This window comes from Lycorma delicatula, chromosome 3, assembly GCF_047948215.1.
Source record: "Lycorma delicatula isolate Av1 chromosome 3, ASM4794821v1, whole genome shotgun sequence".
NCBI classification, from domain to species: Eukaryota; Metazoa; Arthropoda; class Insecta; order Hemiptera; family Fulgoridae; genus Lycorma; species Lycorma delicatula.
Window position 1 is genome coordinate 7,160,082 of NC_134457.1, and position 24,954 is coordinate 7,185,035.

The following is a 24,954-nucleotide window of genomic DNA, read 5'->3' on the forward strand; positions in this document are numbered from 1 at the left end:
GACCATCCCTGAATCCATTTTGACTACTTTCGGTGTGACGTCTGTACGTACGTACGTATGTATGCCGCATAATTCAAAAACGATTAGCCGTAGGATGTTGAAATTTTGGATTTAGGACTGTTGTAACATCTAGTTGTGCACCTCACCTTTTCATTGCAATCGACTGGACCAAAAGTGTCCGAAAAGTGACCAGAATCCAAAGTTTTTGGATTTTGGGGTTTTTCTTAACTGCAGTAATTAGCCCTCATCGACAACTTTTCAATGATATATCATAAGCGGTACTTATTTTCACTTGTTCCAGAGTTATAGCGATATAAAATTTTAATTAATGAAATATTTGGATCTTACAAGGGGGAGGCACATCGGTTCGAATCCGACTTGTTACACATATATTTTTTAACTTTTTTGTTATTAATTTAAATATATTGATTTATTAATAGTTATATTAGTCTGTGATTGTAAACAAATTTTTACAATAAATAATAATTCAATAACAAAAAAAATCCAAAAATCAGAAGTTATTAGTGAACGGCCTCCGTGGTAGGAGTGGTAGCGTCTCGGCCTTTCATCCGGAGGTCCCGGGTTCGAAAAAAATAAGTTATTAATAAAGTAAAATTTTATGTACCTGTCATTTTAATTAAAATCGTATTGCAGAGGTTAATAATTATTTAAAAAAATTAGTATATTTAAATTAAAAAAAAAGTTTAAAAAAACTTATATGAAGTCAGATTCGAATCGATGTGTCTATGGTTACGGATCCGACACGTTCTCACTTACACCACATAACTACTTCTGCAACGTAAAAATTAATATATAAACTAATATAAAACGCCGATACCACCACCACAAAAATATATTATGCAATGTGGTAACTACTACAATGCAATTTTGTAGCTGTCCGCTTCATTAAAGAATTGGAGGATCGTATCTCACTTTTAAATGAAATAAGTTTAAATGAAGTGCAGCAAAAAAATGTGTATATGTAATTTAATAGGTGTAAAAGGAAGGTATATGGTTTCCATTTCAGATTTTTTTATTTAAATTAGTTTCACCTGTAATGATGTGGTCGATTTTGATTTATATCTAGTAAACGATTCAAATACTTGGTATCGGCTTGATTAAACATTTTTAACTGAATATTATATATAAATTAATTTTAACGTTTTAGTTGTAATTACTTACGATATAAAAAAAAATCGTACAGATACAAATTTTTTAGTGTTTATTAGTTATAAGATAGAACTATAAACTAGTGTTTCAACCATTAATAGTACTAATAATAATAATAATAATCGTAAAAGTTGTAAAAGTAAAGTGGGGTAAACTGCTATAATAATATTATAATATCTTTTAAAACATGAAACTACGTCAAACGACACGAAGCATAATTTTTTTCCTTTATTTTTATTACAAGACTAGATATTTGAGTCACGTAAATACAATGAAAGTCACTCCACATTATAATAAAATTTCCGTATAAAAAATACACCGCATATAAATTCATTAAAATATTAAAACGATTTAAAATATCTTAACGACGCTAATGTAAGCTATAAATATAACGTACTGTACGTTAATTTATAATCTCCGATTAAATATATTGTGATTATTTTTTACCAGATTATAATTGTTACATTACCTTAGCGGAACTATCCAGCGGATTCCAATATACTGCGATCGCATTATGAGCTACTTCTTCTATGCAGCCTACTAAGCCGACACTGTTTTTAGTATCTGAAAAATAAAAATAAATAAAATAAAATGTCTGTTTTTAATATTGAAGTAAATAATATTTATAAGATATTAATATTTTATTTATCCAAATAAATAATGTTTATTTGGAAATAATTGAGCGGTTTGGACGTGCTAAGTTTTTGTATTGTAATACGACAGAATTGTCGTATGTATTTTATATTTTTATTTAGCGATGTAACTTATAAATGAGGAAAAGAATAGATTAAAACATGTACTCAGGTCGAATAGAATAGATTAACTTCAGATCGCCTGAAACTTCTTGTATACTCGTTTGGAATAATATTTTTCCTCGTTTTAACTTACCTGAGTAAAAAGCATTTTTTCAACGAGTACATTTCAAATATTCTTGAGGTTAAAAAAGGTACTGAAGCGGTGTTAGTGGGAGAAATCATCTAATCCGATTAAATATAAAGATAAAAGTGAAAATTAGTAATTCATTAAAAAACTCTTAGCGTAGTCGGATAAACCTTTTAGATGTTACTTAACCGATTTCATTGTTTCTATAGGGATTCCATTTTAATACGAGACATATTGTTTTTGACCTACAACGATTTCTACAGGATGAATTCAGTAAGATACGAAACACTATTGAGAATAATATTTCAAAATAAGTTGTGATATATTTTGTTCATCGCATATTTTTCGTTGACATCTAATATGTAAACGGTTTGCAAAAAAATATTAGCTCGACGTAAATATGTTTAGGCGCAGAGCCGTATGTAGAAAAACATATTTTATATTGAAATATAAAAGAAACTTCGTGTAGTAGGAAAATTATGGAACGAAAGAATCGTGTGACAGAATGTGTTTTCATTTTCATTTTTTGGATAAACTTTGAAAAATCTCTGAAGGGAACCTTCCTTTCAGGGATTTTTCCGTCAGAGGCGAAGCACAAAGGACCGAGTCCCGGTTACCGGGTGATGGAGGCCGGGAACGGCATAGCCGGGCTTGGCGTTTCCCTCATCTTGTGGCTAGAGGCAAAGGCACCTCTCGAAACCGTGTTGATGCTTAATTGAGGATCTGGTTTCGGGAGGCACGGATATATATATATATATATATATATATATATATATATATATATATATATATATATAAAAAGCTTAGTTTACCGAGAACGCGAAAAAACTTTTTATTTTTTTTTTATTAAAAAAAATATTTTTAATCGATTACAGAGTAAATTTTTTAATGCGGTAATAAAATTTTCTGGAGAAATATTTTAGCAAAAGCAAAACGATAAATAGAAATATTTACTTTTTAGAGTCATCACCCCGATAAATTTCCTTACTCTTATAACGTATTTTTCCCGATAAGGCGTTAGGAACAAAACTGGTTTTTTTTTTATTTTTAATGGATTTGTTATTTATAAAATAATTACATTTTGATATTACTTAGCCGAGATATTCATTCATCCACCCCTCATATTTTATTACTGTTATAAAATTAGATAATAAATTGATATTAATTATAATATTTTTAATTATTATTAATGATTTAAAAGCGACTTGCGCTAAAGTTAACCGACTAAATATTTCTGCAACAGTAGGAGCTATTTATTAGTTACGACGTTGCAGTTCATCTTAAAAATAATTATTCATTTCTTTAATAACCGTGAAGCGATCTGTAATTAATATATGAATTAGTTACGTACCCGTATACGGTACCCGAAAGTAAATTTAATATGTTTTTTATAAAATTAAAATGAGCTAATTTTGCGTCTTTTTTTGGTAGAATAATTAAAATATATTTGCGTCTTTTTTATTAATTTTAAATAATCATAATTATTGCCGTCAGATTAATTAGAGAATCATAAAATTTATTTTAGATTAAATTAAACGGTTAAGTTAAATATTACATTAATTTAACATTTTCTAATAGTAAAATACATGCCGGTTTTTTCCTAATGCGTGTTAGGATTCGCTTATTATTATTAGATACTTTATAAATAATGAAATAGGAAATAAAATGTATCGTTTTTGTGCTTTCATCCGATTTAAATATATTTTAATATTTAAATATAAAAGGTTTTCGGTCTCAAAATAAAACTTACAAAAGTGAATACCATCGCGTAAAAAATCACATGCAGAGTGCATGCGATTCATTTATCTAATGAGTAGATAAAAATATATTTATTCACGTATAAATATTTCAGTATTCACAAATTATTATCGTTGTAAGCATTGAATTTATTTCATAACAGTATTCACTTGTTGAGATACTCGTTCGTACATCGAGTGCAAATTACAGTTGTAGGATTTAAAATATTGTAATGCATCAATATATATTATGTTTTTCACCTAATACTACTTACGTTTAATAGTTAATCTTTGAAGTAATAACTATATAATATCATTCATTCATTAATTAAAGATTTTCTTTTCATCGGTATGGTATAACATTGCTATACTACAATAATTAAGTCTATAGTAAATAGTTAATTCAATCGTCTCACCTGATTAGTTTTCCATCCTTATAATGTAAGCATGAAAAAAAGGCAATTTTTATATATTTATAATTACATAAAAGTAAAATTTTAAATAACAATAGTTTAATATTTTTACTATATATATATATATATATATATATATATATATAATATTAAAAAAACTTGTAGGGAATTTAATTCTTAAAATAGTGGTGTAAATAAGTCCAATAAAAATCAAATATACGTTTTAAAAAAATATAATTTTAGTTTAGAAGAAACAGAATAAAAAATAAATGAAATCAATTACAGTAAAAGAATTATTATATTTAATTTTGCGCGCGCGTGCGCACGCATACACACAATTTGATGTCGATTTGTAAGATTTAATGAATGATACATTATTATAAATTATTTTTATTCAAGATTGTGTATTAAAAACACAATTTTTTCTTAATAAAATGAATATTAAATTACCGTTGATTAGATTTTCTTTCCTTCCATTAAAATTCAATTTTTTAAAATCCAAATGAAAATTCTGTTAATATTTTACCTAATCGTAGTTTATAATTTCGATAAATATTAAACGGATAGGTTGTTTGTCATTCATTAATCGAATAATCATTAAGAAAAAAAAAAATTTCAGTAAGTTCCAGTAAGTGAAGCGATGATTTGTAATGTTTATTTTATCTTAAAAAAGCTAAATAAAATCGGTCAATTATTTAAAATACTATATATATCGCGAGTAAAATAGGATGATTTTAAAATACAGAATAATCTCATCGAGAGCCCGGTTCCGCCTACAGCAGAACAAAAATAGTAACCGGCTGTTTTTTTATAGATTAATTTTATCCGCAGCGTAGTATGAATGAAGTGCCTTACGGAAACTGGATTTTAACAACGTCTGAAAACCTGAATATCGTGTTTGAATTACCATTATTTCTCCTGGTCTGGAGACTGGTTGATATAGGTCAATGGCGTGTTACTATATTTCTTTTCACAAAGTGACGTCATCTTCACAAACGAAAATACATATACACGTTTAATAAAAGTTATATTAACGTTATATATATATATATATATATATATATATATATATGCATGTGCTTGCACATAAATTTACACCCTAATCAATTGATCAAACCGACGACTCTTTTGCCCCCTTTAATTATTTACAAATTGTTTTTACCGTAGAATCTCCTCTCTCTCGTCATCCTTTATCAGACAACATCATTAATTATTATTGTAAGCCTGGAGGCTAAATTAGTCTCGTCCATGTATCACGTGATATCTTGTACATTACATCAACATACTAATTTTATAAATATATACACGCAACACACGTAAACGTATATATATATATGTATAATGTTTCTTTTGCAAAAAAACTACTTTCCTATTCATACATTTGTTTATTAATTTATTATTAAGTGTTTAGAAGATAACATTTTTTTGTGATTATACGTCGAAGCTTTATAGTTTATTATTATTTCTTTATGGTAAAATTTATCAAGGTCTGTTTAGTATTAGGCTTTAGTTTTACAATTTTAAATCAAAAATTAAAATCTAAAATAAAATTTTACATAAATTATTCGTTAAATACTATCTTTTAGTAATATCGTTTTTTCTATAAAATGATTTTTCATTGTGTTTTATGCTAAGAATTTTTATTTAACAAATATTTTTTACATTTTCGTTAACATCGACTTCACTGATTTAAAAAAATAAAAAACGCTAATAGACACAGGTTGAAAATAAATCCTTTTTTATGGAGCATCTTGTCAATGGAATGAACGTAGAGTTATGAAATTTAAATTTTAAGGTTCTTTTCTCATAATAAATCGAATTCACAAACAACGTTACAGCATATTTATACAATATACCTTTTAATTTTTTATTAATAAATTCTAAAAGCTTTCGGTTATTTCTACTTTTTTCTCTTATTTCAAAAAACTTGCATATTAGTATTATAGTCCCCGGCGTAAAAAATTCGATTATTTAATATTTCCAATTTTCACATTTTTAAAGTTATAATGATGGTAATTTATATGTACGATATCCTCGGGAAAACCTAATTTTTAGTATTTTACGGTGTAAACATTTTAATATATATAATTTAATTTAATTTTAATATATTATAAAATGTTTATATTATCCACATAGCCGTGTATGTTTTATTTATGATTATATAAATGCGTTTATTTTATCTTAAGTGTACAAGAATAATTAGTATCTGCGTTATCTTCTATCTGTACTGATGCGGTGCTGCTTATTGGGGAGGTCCCCGCATTTCAGCAGTTTGCCGCCATGCGGATTGGGCTTCTCCAAGGGGCTGGTAAGGCTGAAATACAAGATCGGATGTTCCAAGCTTGACAGTCTCGTTGGGATCGTTCCTTTACCGGGCGGTGGACTCAGCGCCTGATTCCGCAGGTGAAGCCACGGGTGAGCCGTAAGTTTGGCGAGATCCCCTATTGGTTGACCGAGTTTGTCTGACCGCGGCGTGTTCCGTAAATATTTGAACGCACGACAGCGGTCTGATGACTCTTTCTGTTTAGTCTGCGGGGAGCTCGACACTCCGGAGCATGTCGTGTTTGCCTGTCGGACCTGAGACAGGGAGGGCTTGCAATGTGAGTTGATTACTGGACCTAACGGTGGAGATTATCGTCGGCCGTATGTTGGCGAATGAGGTACAAATCCGTGCTATATCTGATTTTATCACAGGGTCCTTCGACAGAAGAATAGGGCTGTTAGGGCAGCGAGGGGGATGAGGGACAGCTCCCTGTTGAGCTGCTATTCGTTTGTGCATGCACAGATGGGTAGCAGTGATGAGGCACGGGAACTCTCTCGTCCTCTTGCAGAAAAGACAGTAGTCCCGGCGAGAATGCTGTTTTGGGTGTTCTCGTTTGAGCATAAAGACCGAGTCCCGGCCCTAGGGTGGGAGAACAGGAACGACATAGTCGGGCCCGGTAACCCTACTCAGAGGCAGGCATTAATAGTTATAAAAGGACACTCCCCCGGATTGTGTTACCCTTCACTGTGGAATCCGATCCGGGGGAGAGGAAAAAAAGTTTTCAAGAATTGTTAATAAGTTACAATGTAATTTTGTAAGAAATATTTACTTTGTAAAATACGAGAATAAAATTATTATTACTATTTTAAAAATGAGTGTTGAATAAATTGGCCGGTCAAAGCCAAGAATCGAAATCCAGATTTTGGTATTGTACTGTATAGAGTACGGTACTGTATTGTACTGGATGCTAACCCATCTGGTCGGTCTAGTGGTGAACTAGTCATAGAAAATCAGCTGATTTCAAAGCTGCGAGTAGGTTCAAATCCTAGTAAAGGTTTCTTTCTTTTATACAGATTTGAATTCTAGATCGTGAATACCGGTGTTCTTTGGCGGTTGGGTTTCAATTAACCACACATCTCAGGAACGGTCGACTTGAGACTGTACAAGACTAAACTTCATTTACATTCGTACATATCATTCTCTTGACTTAATACCTTACGGTGGTTCCCGAGGCTAAATAGAAAAAGAAAGAAATAAGCTGGGTTGCTATACTAATAATCAAGAAATCCGTCTATCCAGAAATAACGCACATCTCTGGTCCTAATATTATACATTATATTATATTTAAATATGTAAATATAAAATGAAAATATAAGTTGATGTATTTTTAAATAAATATTTTATATATATATATGCTTGCAAACAAATATTAATTTGAATATTTTTCTAAAATATTACTGGAAAAATGTAAATTACTGATAAATAAACTTTTGGATACTTTTCTCCAATTTTTACAAGGATTGGTTTTAAATAATACTTAATATTTTTTGTTGCTTATCGAGTCGAATACGTTAAATATCGATTAAAAATTGAATATTTTTTAGTTTCTTATTATATTATATATCATATAAAATATAAACGTACAGAGAAATAAGGTTAACACTAGATAAACGTTGCGTAATACGTATGAATATTACAAATTTTCTATGTTTGTGCAGAACAATATAAAATGTAAAGTAACTGAAAATGTCGTGATAAATAAATTAAACTTTCAAAAATGTTTCCATTATGAGAAATAAAAGACTAATATTGTGGTTTTTTTTTATAAGAAAAAAGAATGATATATTATTCTGCGACCTTATAGTTACTAAATTTTATATAAAAATAAAATTATTTCACCTCTTTTTGAAGCATTAATAAAAAAAATACGTCAGTGTAATAATACACTACGAAATTTTATAAGATTTAAGATAAAATACAAGGCGTTTCTTTTGTTTTTTTTTTTTTTTTTTAAATAGGTGTGGTAGAAAAATAAATACGTAAACGAAAAAATCCCGTATTTACAGATAAGACAATAGTCAATTTATCGTGTTTAAAATTAAAAAAATATAATTTTTCAATAAAACGTTTTAAGTTTTTAGTTAAATTCGCGATTAAATTTTTTTAAAACTTAATTGCATTTAGGGTAATTATTCTATTATTTATTTATTTTTTGTTGATTTCATTTATTTTAAAACACTTATGTTAGAATCATTAGAGGTAATAATATATAAATAAATATTTTAAATTCATTATTCAATTCAGTACGGATTAATTTTAGCGTTAAGTACGGCTATATAAAAGGTTTTATTATTCGTGTCTTAACATTTGATTTTTATCAACAAAAATAAATATAAATAAAGAAACTGTGTAGGTTGTAAATAAATAAATATAGGTGGAACTGAAAAGTAATGCGGTAAATTTTTCCGTTGTAACTTTATATATATGTATATTACACTATGCTATTCTACGAATTAGATTTTAAACACCTACCTAGATACATTTCCCTTAAAAATATAAAATAAATATAAATATATATCGGCCTATATTATCTTAAAAATATTTCTTTTACGCATTTTAATGACGCAAGATTATTTACTTAATTTCATTTTATACCGATGTAAAATTAGATAAAATACCAAATTTTATTATATTAAATGCCTTTTTTTTACAAAAATACATCCTATTTTATTTACAGTTTACCTGTAATTAAATGTTTTTATTTTATTATCTCAACGCGAAGAAGTATTTTAACAAATAAGTAAATTTGACACTAAAATTAATTTTTTATATATATATATAAGATGTTTAAATTCTGTACAAAGTTAATTAGAAATTTTTATTTTTTTATTCCTAAGTTAACAAAGTTATTTTATTCCAAACCTAAAAAAATGTATTTTCCGACAAAACGTTTTCGTGTTTTACCCCGTTTTTGTAAAAACCTAAATGAGGTAAGAGGTCTTCTTTCTTTTCCTGTTTAGCCTCCGGTAACTACCGTTTTTAGATAATTCTTCAGAGGACGAATGAGGATGATATGTATGAGTGTAAATGAAGTGTAGTCTTGTACATTTTCAGTTCGACCGTTCCTGAGATGTGTGGTTAATTGAAACCCAACCACCAAAAGAACACCGGTATCCACGATCTAGTATTCAAATCCGTGTAAAAATTATCTGGCTTTACTAGGACTTCAACGCTGGAACTCTCGACTTTCAAATCAGCCGATTTGGGAAGACGCGTTAACCACAAGACCAATCCGGCGAGGTAAGAGGTCTGGGACCACTTTTATTCAATTTCTTAGCTAAAAAACCACAAGGAAACATCAAACTTACTTCTCGATTTTTACCCTAAAAATTTTAGTTCGGTTTAATTTCACGGAGGAAGCAGGAAACAGGGGAAAATGTTTCGCGAGCCGAAACTCGCAAACAAACAGTTTTCTGATTTATGTTTATATGAACTTCTTTTCTAATCTTCTGAGAGGTCTCCGTGCAATTTGGAATCACTGTGTATATATTTTATTAAAATAAATAATATTCCTTCTGTTTTCTAAAATCTTGATTTTCTTCTAAAATCAGTACGTTTTGTAATCAAATAGTTTTTTGTATTTTATTTTTATATATGTATTTTCAATCCTTCAGCATTCAAAATTTATCATTCGAAATTTCAAAAAACTAAAAGGTTTCAGGTTAAATTAAGAAAGTAATATTTATTTTTACATTCCAGAAGTTATACAACTTGTGCTCTACAGTAATTTAAAATAAGGAAAAAAAAAGATATATATATATATATAAATAAATTTTTTCTTATTTTCATCAACTAACTTATATATTTGTTTAATCCAATTACAGTAAATTATACAACGAGCAATGTAGTTTATAATTGTAATGCGAAGAATATAACATTTTTTTTTGTATTACAACGTTACAGTAATTAGAATATGTTCAGAGATAGAATTGAACAATAAGTAAATAAGCTAAATTTGGATTGAACATTATGAAGTACACACCCAGTGGTTTGTAACTTAAAAATTAACAACTAAAATAAATGAAATTGAAGAGAAGTTTGTAAAGCTGGATTATAAAACCACTTAATTGAATCGATATGTCAAATGGAGGATATTTTTCTAATTAATCTTAAAAAATCGCTGATAGAGTTATCCAATAAATTGATTGTCATATAATTTGGATGCCGATCCAAACGATTTTGATATCGTTGACTGATCAGAGAGATTTCTTGCCTAACGGTTCGTAATTTAAAATCATTATACATAAGGTTATCGCTTATATACCAAGGTACGGTTAACATTTTTCGCAGTGTTTTAGTCTGTTAACGTTCAAGCATGTCAATATTGCAATTACTTGCTGTATTGCAAATCAAACCCGTAACTCCAAATTAGTTTTAAGGTGGATTTATAAATCGATAATTTATTTTCTACGAGAGCTGAGATCTGTGTCCTATTAACCAGTACTTGTTTTTAAATTTTAGGTCTAACTGCATTCGCTAAGATTTAATATGTTTTACCCAAATAAGGCGCCGGTTAAGATGAAAACCTAAATACTTACATTCTTGAGAATTTGGAATTGGAGTATTAAAGATAGAAACAGTTGGCCGGTTTTCCTTTCGAAGGGTGAATGTGACGTGCTTCGACTTTGTTTCATTTAGCTTTATTTTCAAACTTGTAAGACAGGATTCGACAAGAGTGAGACAATATTGATTATAATGAGATGCAGTAGCTGGATTATCATGGACAGCAAGAATTGCAGTATCGTCAGCAAACGTTGTAACTGCTGTATCTGACACGTAATTGGAAAATCGGCGGTAAACAGAACATATAAGATGGGTCCGTGAACGCTTCCTTGAGGTACCCCTGATTTTATTAGATACAAATCCGTTAAAACTTCTTTATGTTTAACTTGCAAATATCTATATTCTAGGTAAGATTTTTAGCGCTACATATAAAACATGCGGTAACACCGTTTTTAATTATAAAGCAACCTTACGCGCCAAACTTTGTCAAGAGCTTGATTGACATCGAGGAAATCCGCTGAACAGTATTTTTTTTTGTCTACAGTACGATTTATAATACGACACGAGCCTTGACGAGTGTCGTAAGTTACTTAAAAGAGCGCATTAATGGTCTTTATAGAGAGATGCAAATCGTATTTTTTCTACGGCTGACAAAATATTGGGATTATTGATTTAAATCGACGATAGAATACATTGTTTACGGAATATGTTTTTTTTTAATTTTGCTAAAAATACATTTAAAAATACACTTTTCCGGCGATAAGTTATTAATCATAAGTTGTTCTGCCTTTTTTAAAAATATTTATCGGTGTTAAAATCACTTCTTCCTCAAAATCCGACGTAAAAACAGTGTGATAAAGAAACTTAGTACCTATAGATGTACTTTGAAATTAATCTCTGCTTGCTAAATATTAAATCGAATTAAAATCGAGGTAAAAAAGCAGCTGATACGGTATAAACAGTACCCGATTCTGATCGGTCAGCGTTTGAAAAGAGTAGGTTTTTAATCGGTTGAACACCTGTATCGTAATGAAAATCTGTTATAATACAGCCGTAGAAATTATTTTACATAAATATTTTTATATTTGTTTGTTCATGAATTAACAGAATAAAATATATTTTGAAATCAACTTTTTTAAATTTACGACACACGATTATTAAAAATAATAATTAAAAAATAATCTATTAAAAATAAATTTTTATATTTACAATTAATTTCGTGTTCGTTATATCCTTAAGCACACTTAATAGGTTTAAGCGTACGTAAAAAAAGTAAAAAAAAAAAATAAAAATATAAAGTAAAAAAAAGGTAACGTATTCGACAACCTTTCTAATCTTTTCATGCGACTAATTTGGCTGAATGGACTAAGTATACCTACACCTTAGGCGTTATAGTAGAAGTGTTGTGCATAAATTTGACTTCATTAGCGATAAAAAAAATACAATAAATATGTTTGGATTTATAATATATTTACTTTTACGTTTGTGAATTTCACATCTCTATATCCTTGGATATCAAAATAGATTTCAAGTAAAAAAAAGCGTCAAACATAAAAATAAATAATATTTAAGTTCGTTGCGGAATATTAAATTATTTATCAATTTATTTAAGAAAGGTCAAAATAAATCAAATAATATTCATATATTATATCTTATTAAAATACATATAACTGATTTACTATATTATAATATATTGTAAAATAATCTATTTCAAGGTCAAATAAAATTGTAACTTATATTAACTGTTGTAGGATTTTTTATATTAATTCATAGTGTTTGGAATACATAAATACTATGAATTTATGAGTGTATAAGAATTGATAATTTAACTTACAAGCGATTCGAAAATGTCAACTGTATATATATATATATATTTTTTTTTTAAATTTAATAATATGTAAATTTCATCGTTATTTTTTGTTGACCCACATACTGACATTTTTATAAAAATTAACTTAATTATACCTTGTTTATTTATAGACAGGAAGTAATAAATTCTGAATAACTGTTTATATTGTATAAAAAACTTTCATCTTTTTTCTAGTGATTTTTTCGTAATTTAAAAATAAAAGACAAAAAAATTAAAAATGTCATCGGTAAAATAGTTCTATCTATTGCAAAAATTGTTAATCGGTTGCAAAAATTGTTAATCAATGCCGGCCTTTTTTGTACTTATAATTTTTTTTCGTGAACTCTTGTCTTTTTTTCTTAAAAACATATTCACGCAAGCATAAGCGGTTGTAATTTTATCCTCCTATGAACTCCGATAAATTACTTCAATTAAAAATCACATGGAATAAATTTACATATAAAATTGAAATAATTTGCCTAGAAGGTATAAAAGTAATTTTTAAATAATTTTTTCGGCCGATTTCATTTTAAATTATAAATAATTGTTAAATAAGCGGTTAAGCTTATAAAAAAAAAAAAAAAATACACAAATAAAAATTAGTAGTAGGAAATTATATATTAAAATAATATCGTATAATTTTATAGAGAATTTTTTTTTAATAATTAAATAGGCAAAGCTAATGATAAGTTCCGTTTTGTTTTTCTATTAAAATTACAGTCTAGAATTTTTTGCAATAAAAAAGTCGATGCGTCGGAATGTTTTACTTCTCAGAGATTTTTAAAAATTATCGATAAAAGTATAACGTTACGTAATTCTAAAATCAAAAATGCATGTGCGCGCCTGTATGAATACTGACTTTTATATTTACTGTTTGCTAAAACTTAAAATTATGTGGCCTTGATAATCTATAGTAAGATATCGATTATCTCCAATATATATTGTAATGTTATGATGATATATTGCTTACAATTTCTATTGTAATGTCAGATTTAACGCTAAAAAAAGAAGATTTTTAGATTAGTCAAGTACAACAGTTGTCCGATGATTTATTAAAAATCGTGAATTATGTGATTTTGCTTTTTATTAATAAACTACACGTTGTTGTTTTTTGTATCAATACCGGTCTCAATAGGACTGATATGAATAATTTCTGATTTCTTTTGTTACCAGTAGTGTCTGATCTTTTGTTTCCTATAGCGTCTGATGTAGGTGCGATCAGATGTTTTTCCCCCGATCGTAATATCACACAGTTTCTCTCCGGGCATGGTGCCTTTCCAGCGAGTATGGCTAGGTTTCGTTTGGCGGATTCGAGTCGATGCCCGGATTGTGGGACTGATGATACGGTGGACCACGTCCTCTATGTCTGTCCCCGATAAGAGGTCGAACGTTCACGAGCTGTTAGAGAACTTGAGAGAATACATTCCTTTCTGGATCTCCGTATTAACTGGATGATCCGCAAGGAGTGGTCTGTAGTAGCTGGTTTTCTTCGCGCCCTTGCGGTGTGTAGATCTGCAGAGGGAGTTTATTTATTTGATCGTAGCAGGTTCCTGGGCGGCCAGGGTTCCGGTCTAGGCAGATTGGTTGGAGGTAGGCGCATCGGCATCGTGCCACGGTCATATTGGTATTGTTTACGATTCGATTTGGGGCTCCCGCTGTCGGGGTTGGCCGCGCTTCCGGTGTATTGTAGCCCGTGCGATAGGGAGCATGGCTTCATTCCCCCGGTGCGGTCCTGATTGTGACTTAGTAATGCCGCGTGAGACTCTATGATGGGACCGGGTGGGAGTGCGGGGTTTGTCCCCGGCTCCTGCGCGGACCGGAGTGAGGTTACGTTCCCCTTGTTAGGTGACTTAATTTGGTCGACTTAATTGGGTGTAGGTTTGAATTTGTTAGTCGAGTAAAACATAACTTTGATTGGTACGAGTGTAGCATCGATTTAACTTTCAACTCGTTCGTTTTCTGAGACATTCACAGTCACGAACGTTGCTGTCAAATTTGGATTAGGGGCGGGGTCCGCGCTTCTGCGGTTTCGGTTAGTTAGTGTGGGGGAATTATGAAGATGTCCGTTTGAGGTTTACGTGACGGCAAAATTTGATTTGCATTTTACCGATTTAAATGTCTTGCCGAGGCATTTACATCGGTGGCATCTCGACCGAGGCCTGGCTGATGACTGTGAACAGTTAGAGGGTCTAAAGACGACCTCCAGTAAAGCGCCTCACGACCGGTAACATCATATGGTGGATGTCTTCCTCCTACGGGGTTGGGATGGTTCCATTATATTCTTGTACTTTTTTCTGTTGTAAATACTTTACATGTTTTGAGGTTTTTGTCTGAAGTTCGTTTGTCATTTCGTGCTTTTGGTTCTTTAGGTCTTTGCTTTTTAGATCATTTTTGACTTGTTTGAACCGCTTAGTAGCAGTTACCTTTCTGTTTTTTCCTCGGTTAAAGATTATCTTCATTAGCTTGTTTTCGGCCGTTCTCGTAAAGTGTCCGTAAAAGCTTAGTCTGTGTTTCCATTTCTTAATCGCATCTGATAGCTCGTTTACCATTCGGTAAATTTAATATTTTTTTTTGTAGTTTCTATTCATCTTCTGCTTTTCTAGGTCCTGGCATTACTTTTTTGTGTTTTCAAGTTTGTTTATTTTTCCCTGGTTTAAGTTTGTGCATACGGCCGTATAGTATCTAGAATCTTACTGTTGTCGTGTAATGCCTCAATTTACACATTGTTGAAGTTTATTTCTTGTATTATCTATATACTCGTGTTGTTGGTCGTTCTATAAGCTTTTTTCAGTTTTGTGATTCTGGTTTCTTTGTGTCTAGCCCATCAGCTATATTTTCCAAGCTAATCAAAGATGTAAAATTTTTAGATTTTACTATCTTGTTCTAAGGTATTTGACACACACATACACGCGCGCGCAAACGTTTTTTTTAATGAAATATACGTTAATGATTGTTGGATAAAACGAGAAAAACGTTATGTTAAATGCTTGTTCATTAAATTAAAAAATATATAGCGCCTCTTTCTAGTAGTTCTCTGATGATTAAATATAAATCACAAAGATAACCTTGTAGGTTTTAAAGGAAAATTAATATTAAAAAAATTGTTTAACGGTAGAATTTTTTTTTTTTTTCTAATGGATCATCAGTAAACTGGTATAAACACAAACTTTTGTTCCACGATGTTTTTTGTTTTGTATAACACTCCAAGGTCTCCATATCGTATGGTAACGGCGTTTGAAGAGAATAAGTACCCGAAATTTAAACACTAATACAAAACAATTGTAAAGAAATGAATCGCATGTAAATATAAATTACAGTAAAGTCAAATCAAAAATAGCTTTAAGAGAATCTAAAAACAGTTAAACCATATATTTTGTAAATTATTAGTCAAATAATTTGTTGTTGAGAAATAAAAACTTTTTATTAAATATCGATAGTTGTCAATAAAATATCGTTAGTAATAAAAAAAATCGATATTCAAAATTTAATAAAGGAGTTTAAATTTAAGAAGTTTTAGACCGGGTGTTTTTATTTCTTTGGTATGCTAATATTTACACTTATTTGAATACTGTAGTGTTTTTTTTTGTAGTTGTATGTTTTTGTGTGTTAACATTTTAAGTTTTGTTTTGTCTTTATTTTAATATTTTAGTTTGTTTTGATTTTGTTTTTAAATTTCTCCTTCAGGTTTTCATTTTGTTTTAATTTTTTTTTATACTATTGTTTTGTATTTATATTACATGTTTTGTTTTCTGGGCGATTCTTTTGAATTTTTAATTGTAAATTTTGTTGTTTTTTACATCGTGTTGGGCGATGATAACGCTGAAGCGTTTTTCGCCCAGAAAAACCAAAAGAAAAAAAAGGATAATCTTCAATCCAGCCTATTAAATTAAAATATTTAATCTTAAAAATTTAATATACAATCGATCGGTCTGAATTATATTATAAAAGTTACATAACTGTAAAATATTTTGGCGTCTGAATAAACTAAAAAGCCACAGATACTCAATTTACTTAATTAATTTTTAAAATAAATTGAACAACTTTTTTTTCATTTTTTGCTATTGACGACTAGAAAAAAACCAATTCCTATGATATAAAACTATTATTAAATGGCATAATAAATTTAAAATAAAATGTACGACTTTCCGGATAATAGTTCATTACAACCAAATGACTATTTTCAATTAAAATTAAAAAAAAAAAGTGCAACGGGGGTATAAAATAAGTAATTTTACAGTACAATATATACATATATATAAAGCTTGGAACAATAACACAAAAACCACCGACATTATATTGTGTTATGTTGTTATATTGCAACTGCAATCTTACAAAACTAAAGATTACACTAACCTATGTTTGTACGTCGTAGTGTGCTGAAATGAACGGGAATTCCTTCACGTTACAGAAATATCCCTTCTAGACCCTATCTCTTTATTATGCAGCCAATCCTGTGATTATCAGTTACTATACGCGCTGTATATACATATATATTGTAAATAATATATAAGTAAATAACTTACTAAGATAATAGTAACTATAATAATATTATTATTACTTTTAAAAATTATACAGGCTGTTTTTTTTAAATGGTGGGCTGGCTTTTCGCATTCTTCTTGCAAAACTTAACAAAAAAATATCCTTAGGAAAAATGGCAATTTCTCCTTCGTTCTCCTACTGTCTGCCATTTTGTTATTTTTATATAATAGTTTATATCTTATGTTCGGATAGACGAATCACATTAATATTTGTTAAGCGTCTTTGCAATAAAGTTTTAAAATTAGCAAAAAATCAGGACTTAAATATATTCGCAAATTAAAAAACGGAGGCCATGTTTATTTTTCAATCCGTTATATCTCCGTAAATATTAGTTTTATAAAAATGTATGTTATTTGCTAAAATATTAAGCTTTTTATTTTGAATAAAGTGACATTTTATTATTTTTTTTTATATCGGTTAACAAATAGTCGAGTTACGGGAGAAAATTGATGTTTTAATTTTGTGTCTTAATCGTTAGATCTATTATTGTGAGAAAATTGTTAGTTAATTTGATACTACTAATTTACAATACTAGAATTAACAATAAATAAAAACTATTAATATTTAATCGAATTGAACGTAAAGTGGAGAACATGAAAACATACACATAATTACATCAATTTTCTGCTATAACTCGGCTATTTGTTAACTGATTTTTACAAATAAAATACCGCTTTATTCGAAATAAAAGGTTTAATATTTTATAAATACCATAAATTTAGATAGAACTAATATTTATGGAGATATAACGATTGAAAAATAAACACGGCCGCCATTTTTTAATTTGCGAAGGTATTTCGGTCCTGATTTTTTGCTAATTAAAAAAAAATTATTACCAAGACGCTTACCAAATATTAATGCGATTCCTCTATCCGTAGGAGATATAAATTATTATACAAAAATAACAAAATGGCGGACAACGGGAGAACGAAGGAGAAATTGCTTTTTTTCAAAAGGATATTTTTGTTTAGTTTTAAAAGTAGAATCCAAAAAAGTATAGCCAACCCAACATTTTAGAAAGATTTTGTATAAGAAACAGCTTCATAATAAGTAATATTATTGCATCTCGTGTTTATATTTTATTAATTAAAAAAATAATAAAGTTTACGAAATAAATTATTTACTTGTTAAAATTCTTTACTTGAAAAAATTCGTTTGCTGTAGGAAAAAAGAAAGCTGTATTTGCACATCGTACTCTTTATTTTAATTTATGCGTTATAACTACGCCTTAAAAAATTATATACGTACGATTCAAAATAACTTCACAAGTTTAAAAGCGTATAAAAATTGATTGAGGTAATTTACAGATTCGGTTAATGTCTCGTTTCATTGAAAAATACATCAAGTTTATCACCCGACATTCACTTTGATACGATGTGGTTTCTGCTTGTATTGCGACATACACCCCATCTGAAGTCGATTTCGTTTCAGATTGTAGCCGGTATCCGGCAAGTCGAGAGTTACCTCTACAGCTGTAGCGTCGGTTCAAAATCTTAGCTCAATAAGATCGGCAGGTAAAGACGGTACATAAACCTGATATCTAATGAAACCCCGTAAGAAAAAAAAATCTAGCGGGGTCAAACCTGAAGAGCGAGGTGGCCACGCGACTGGAACTTGACGACCGATCTACCGACCTGGAAATCGAGTATCGAGAAAATCTTGGACTTATAGGAGGTAGTGAGGTGTCGTCCCGACTTGCTGGTACTAATGACATCCATCTTGATCATCATCGTCTAAGCCAGGAATTAGACAATTTTGAAGCACGTCCAGATAAACGATACCATTTAAGGAAGAACAACGAGCCGTACAATCTTTGGGCGTGATGACCTTAGGGTCATCACGCTTAAGTGCTGCAAAGTTTTACACGTCTTTTCGCCACCCCGTATTCGGCAGTTATGTGTATTCGCCTTGCCGTTGATGTGAAACGTTGAATCGTCACTAAATACTACATCTTGTAAAAATATATCGTCGTCTGCGGTTCTTCCATCATTTCCACACAAAACTGCAGCCGAGCGACTTTCTTGTCACCTATAACGGTTTGAACAGCGGTTTAGTTTGCTTCGAGTGCAATCGTTTACGTAATGCGTGTCAAACAGTCGTTCGTGGAACTCCAGTCTCGTGTGACGCGCGTCGAAGTCGATTTTTTCGGACTGCGTGCAAAGTTTTCTCTGAGTCGTTCCAAAGCAGCTACAGGGACGCGTGGGCGCCCTGGAGATTTTGTACAACAAAAAAGCCTGTATCAACGAATGTTCGGTGCTAAGAGTAAATTGTACGCCTACTAGGAGGCTCCCTACTGTATGTACTCTCTATGAAAATTACGTTGAACTGCAGTGCTGACTGCAAATCGTGAAACCAAAAAACAGCAAGCACGTTCCGTGCCGGTAAGTATATCTATTTTTAACGACACTGGTGGCCGAATTCGGTACTAATGAACTACGTGAGTCGACATAAATTTTTATATGCTGTTAAAGTTGTAAAATTCTTTTTGAATCACCCGGTTTATCTACGTAAAGAGATTTTTAGATTTAGAACGTTATTATATTACCGTTTCGGAATGCTTAATACATAATAGAATGTGATGATTTATGACGTACGACACAAAAAGTTTTTTTTTGTTTGTTTGTCATTTCTCCCGCCACCATTCCATTCGGTCGCCCTAAAGCATTAGACCGAATGTCTATGCTTAAGGAAACCACAAACGGCTACTGAGCCTTGAAGCAGTTCATCTACCAGTGTCCTAAATAGCTCCTAGTGCTTACCTAATAGCGTAAGCGGTCTAAGCGCGGTGACATACACCACCGGCTTACGTGTCCCAACCGCTCACTTGTCATATATTTACTAAAACGGGTAGGTGTTTATTAATAAGTCTTTCTGTAAGTCATTTATAAGATAATTGAATTTCATTTAAAAAAACTAAAAATGATGTTTTGTAATAGTTTTTTTGCATTCTGTAAGCCCAGCAGAGATGCGTCCTGAAAGGCAGCCATAACAGAAGTGAAGAGCTTCTACACAACCCTTCCTTTAAAACCTACATATAAATTAACATAAATCAGCAATTGCGACTCCTCCGGAAAAGGGGGCGCATTGCTCCCTCCATATAGTTAGTGCCCCGTTGTGGCGTATTCCTGCTAGCCTATGAAGCGTTAGCATCGAAAGGACTTCAGCGGTCGGACTGAAGGGGAATTACGTCGGGAGGACAGGTTGCATAAGCCTAGCCTTCCGCGATCGGCCCATAAAATGGGTTCGATAACGCCGATTTAACAACGGATTGGAATGCAGTTAAATCCGTCCTTAAAATACTAAATATTAAATAAAACAAAACTTGAAAAATTAGACCCGTCACTTAAAATAAACCTTTTAAAAACACGCCCGATTAGAATCATCCAGCAGCAAGGGACTCTGTCTAGGTTCTGCGATCCGTAGGGAGAAATAAACTCCCGTCAACTTTGCATTCCATTTCATTCCATTCTGTAACGATTAAAATAAATTTAGATGAATATAGAAAAGAAGAAAATATTTAAAAACTTGGTTGAAATAAATACAGATATAATAAAAACGCAAAAAATGTATAATATTCGAAAATAATCTACCCATTATTAACGTTATGATTTTTTAAAATTATTTTATTTTATACGTAAAATAATAAAATTAAAGTTTTAATATATAATTAAAATTTTTATTTTTTACTTTTTGATACCAAAATTATTATATCAGTTATTATTAATCTTTATAATAATAAAAAAATCATCATTCGCTTCATTTTAATCGATTAAAAATAAAAAAAACAAAATAAAATTTTTATTGAAATAAGTTTTTTTTTCTAGTAACATTTATTTTTTCACGAAACACGAAATAAGAGACGACCTGGGTTTTTAAGAAGCCCTTTTTTATAATCTCATTTAAAAATTATTTATTTACGGATAAATTTATAAGAAATATCTAAGTTTATAACACTATTAAATGAAGAGGAAAATATGACGAAAGAAAATTAAAAAGATTAAAAAAATACTAACAACATAATATAATCTTTTTATATTAGGGCCTACTAAATGAAATGGATTATAGTCTATATTAAATGTACGTACGCGTCATGTTTCTTCTGATATTATTACAGGTAAAAACAAAAAAAAAAAAGAAGAAGAAAAAGAAAACATAAAATTAGCTATTATACTAGATATAGTTTTTCGGTCTAGAATTTCTAAGATATAAAATTACATCTTATTGCTAGCCAACAGTTACGATCAGGAATGTTAGCTACCAATTTTTGAAGAACACAACACTTAGTAGTTGTAAATTAAAATCGGTCTCTTGTTTATTATCTTCTTTTTTTAAAAAAAAAATAAAAAATATATATATATATAGTACGTATATAAGAAAAGTTAATCGAGAGGTTGTTATTTCATACAACGTAATAGCGATTGTAAAAGCTACTGTCGATTTAATTGGCCGGGAAATAGCTATTGACACAAACCTATCTACCTATCGCAAAGACGTCCGATGTGTATCATTTTCATAAAATTCACCTCGAAGCCGATTCAGCCGCGTTATTACTTGCAGTACACTTAAAAATTATACCTGGATTTAAGCGGAAGCGTGGTTTCACAGACAACCGGCTATATTAGGTTTAATTTTCCATTATTATTTTAATAATAGTCTATACTCGGTACAGAATTAGCGTTAGCTGCGGGCATTCGATGATAGGATTGATTTTAATTTACGGTATAATTTTGGCGCCGTTATAATATCCTGTCTTAATTTTATTCATATAACTATATTTAAATCATTTCAGTCGAATAATATAAGTTATTGTACGTATCGTAACGTAAATTATAATCCGTCTATTTCTAATTTCATTTATTTTTTATAAAATCATCATCGTCATATGTTTTGTACCGTATAAATTTCAATTCTAGTTGTATATTGCGAACGTGAAGTATTATTAATACGCGTATTAAAAACTATTTCATAATTGAGCTATAGATACGTAAAACTCGATTAAAAATTGTCTTTTTTTACTTTTCAATAGTTTAGATTTTCAATATTCTGACAACCCAGTAAAGCATCGGTTAACTTCCAAAAGGCAATTTTGTTGACCAAATAATTTTTTAATGATGAAATAATTTTTTATTTATTATATAAGAAGACGTTGTTAGTTTTTTTTCTGTTTAGCATCCGGAACCACCGTAAGGTACATTTCTTCAGAGGATGATATGTATGAAGTCTTGTACAATCTCAGGTCGACCGTTCCTGAGATGTGTGGTTAATTGAAATCCAGCTGCCAAAGAATACCGGTATCCACAATCTAGTATTCCAGTCCGTAAAAAAGTCTTTACTAGAATTTGAACCTTAGAACTTTAGACTTCAAAATCAGCTGATTTGAGATGACGAGTTCACCACTAGACCGACCCGATGAAAAAAAACCAATAACCCGATGGTTATTGGTTTTTTTTTTACTGTTATTGGTTTGCATGGCATTTCTCCCGCCGGCAGTCCATTCGGTCGCCCTAAAGCATAAGACCGAATATCTGTACCACAAACGGCTACTGAGGCAAGAATCAGTTAAGCGATCAGTCCTACCTAGCTCGTAAAGTCAACCTAATTGCGCGAGCGAACTGAGCGTGATGCCACACAGCATTCGCTTTGTGTCCCACCGTTCACTTGTCATATATTACTAAAAATGGGTAGGCGCACCCCGTCGACTAATAAAAAAATATATATGACATTCGATAAATTAAATTTACTTCGTCAAGAAGGCGTTTCGCTGCCACTCATAGGTCGCTGAATGCCAGCAAGTACCTGTCCACCAATATTAAAGCGCTTGGAGCTTTAATTGGCCGGCGGCTAGACGTCACTCTCGAGTAGCTTGCCACAGCAGCACGGAAGGAGTCTTTTCCCCGAATAAACTACTGATGCCGGTTGAACAACGCAACGGCATCAAGGGACACCTACACGGTTCGACAATGAGGCTCTCACCACACTGATTCGTCCCTTACTCTGCGGTAGCTTCTTAGAGTTGTTAAATTATAAGTTAACGTTAATTGAAATGTCATCTTTTGATAAGAATATATGTGAAATTTTGGTCCGAACTTCAAGATGTAAATCGAGGAGTACCACAAGAAGTGTCTTTTATCCTTCGTTTCTTTTTCTCACCGATCTATTTGTATATATAGAAAAAATTCTTGATTTTGAACCGCTACGCACAGCTCAAACCACATGAACTAGGTCGGTGAATTTTGGAGGTTTTTTTTTTTAAACTTAGACGGGAAGAAAAGAAGGATTTTTGAATGATCCGTCTCTAAAGGCGGGTGAATTTTAAAATGAAAATTTTATATCTACGGATCCAAAGGTTTTAGTCTTGAAAGTCGGTATTTAGACTCTTCTTTAAAAACAAATTAAGACGTGTTCGTCATTTTTTAATTATTCAATTTGGGGGCGGCAAAGGAATAGTAAATTTAAAATTCTATATTTCAGGAACCGAAGGTGTTACAGTCGTGAAAATTGGTATTTAGGCACGCCTTTGAAAATAAAATTATACATATTTTACAATTTTTAAAAAATCCCGATTACTAATGGTAGAGAATGAGGGACAAAAGGGAACAGTCATCCAAAAAGTTTTGTTTCATCAAGACATCTTTGGAATAGATTCTGAAGACTGTGGGAATCTACCTACGGAAAGATCGCTTCTCTCGTAGACAATTTAATGTAGTGTGTTCCAGAGTGATCTCGCCTACCATCTGATGATTCTCGCACCTGAAGGGAAAATACTAATATATTTTACAATGAAGTGCTCAAATTGATTTTCTACTCGCCTAAAAAAAACACATCGACTGAACATCGCCGGTCAACAATATCGCAATATACGAACATTCCCAGGATAAAGAGACAAAATGACGAGACCAAATCCTCGTTAAATTAAATAGTCAAATTTATCAGTACGCCTCCTAAAATATTAAACTTTAAATTAGGGTAAAATATTAGGTTTTCTTTTGAAAACTTAATCTATTTACAAACCAAAATCCATCCAAGCGAAGCTGCGAGCAGGAACTATTTTCTTTATATAATTAATCGTATTTAAAAATTCATATAGGAGTATTTTGGCGTAAATGTAATCTATAATAGATGTAAATTTTGTTTTATTTTTTCAGAGGGTAAGTCGTTACCGCTAGCTTTCACTTTTTCTTGTACGGGTAACGTACAATAAGTTTAATTTTTAAATATTTATTTTAATTAAAGTAATTTAAATCAGTCGATATAGAAAATCTAATGTACGTAAATTAGTTACGACGTGAACAAAGTAAAGAAAGGTTTAAATCTTTTTCACATAAATTTTCCTATGTCATTTATACGTGATAAAATAACGATAATGTTTGAAAAAATGTATTAACAGAATAATATTGATCGATATTAACGACTGCGTATTTAAAAAAAATAATCAATTAAACAGAAATATCGTTATAATATAGTAAAAAATCGGTAACGATATATGATAAGTGATTTTAAAAAATATTCCGAGCATTGAAAATGAAAATAAAATTTTAT

General features: G+C 30.5%; 1 protein-coding gene across 4 annotated transcripts in view; it reads right to left on the reverse strand.

Annotated features, from left to right (window-relative positions):
* The window catches only part of grh (grainy head), a 914,307-nt gene that overhangs the window by 68,510 nt on the left and 820,843 nt on the right, over positions 1–24,954 (reverse strand). For all 4 annotated transcript variants that reach the window (XM_075359398.1, XM_075359402.1, XM_075359399.1 and 1 more), the window contains one exon: positions 1,640–1,734. In XM_075359398.1, coding sequence (XP_075215513.1) covers positions 1,640–1,734 — 95 coding nt within the window. The remainder of the gene's footprint in view (positions 1–1,639; positions 1,735–24,954) is intronic.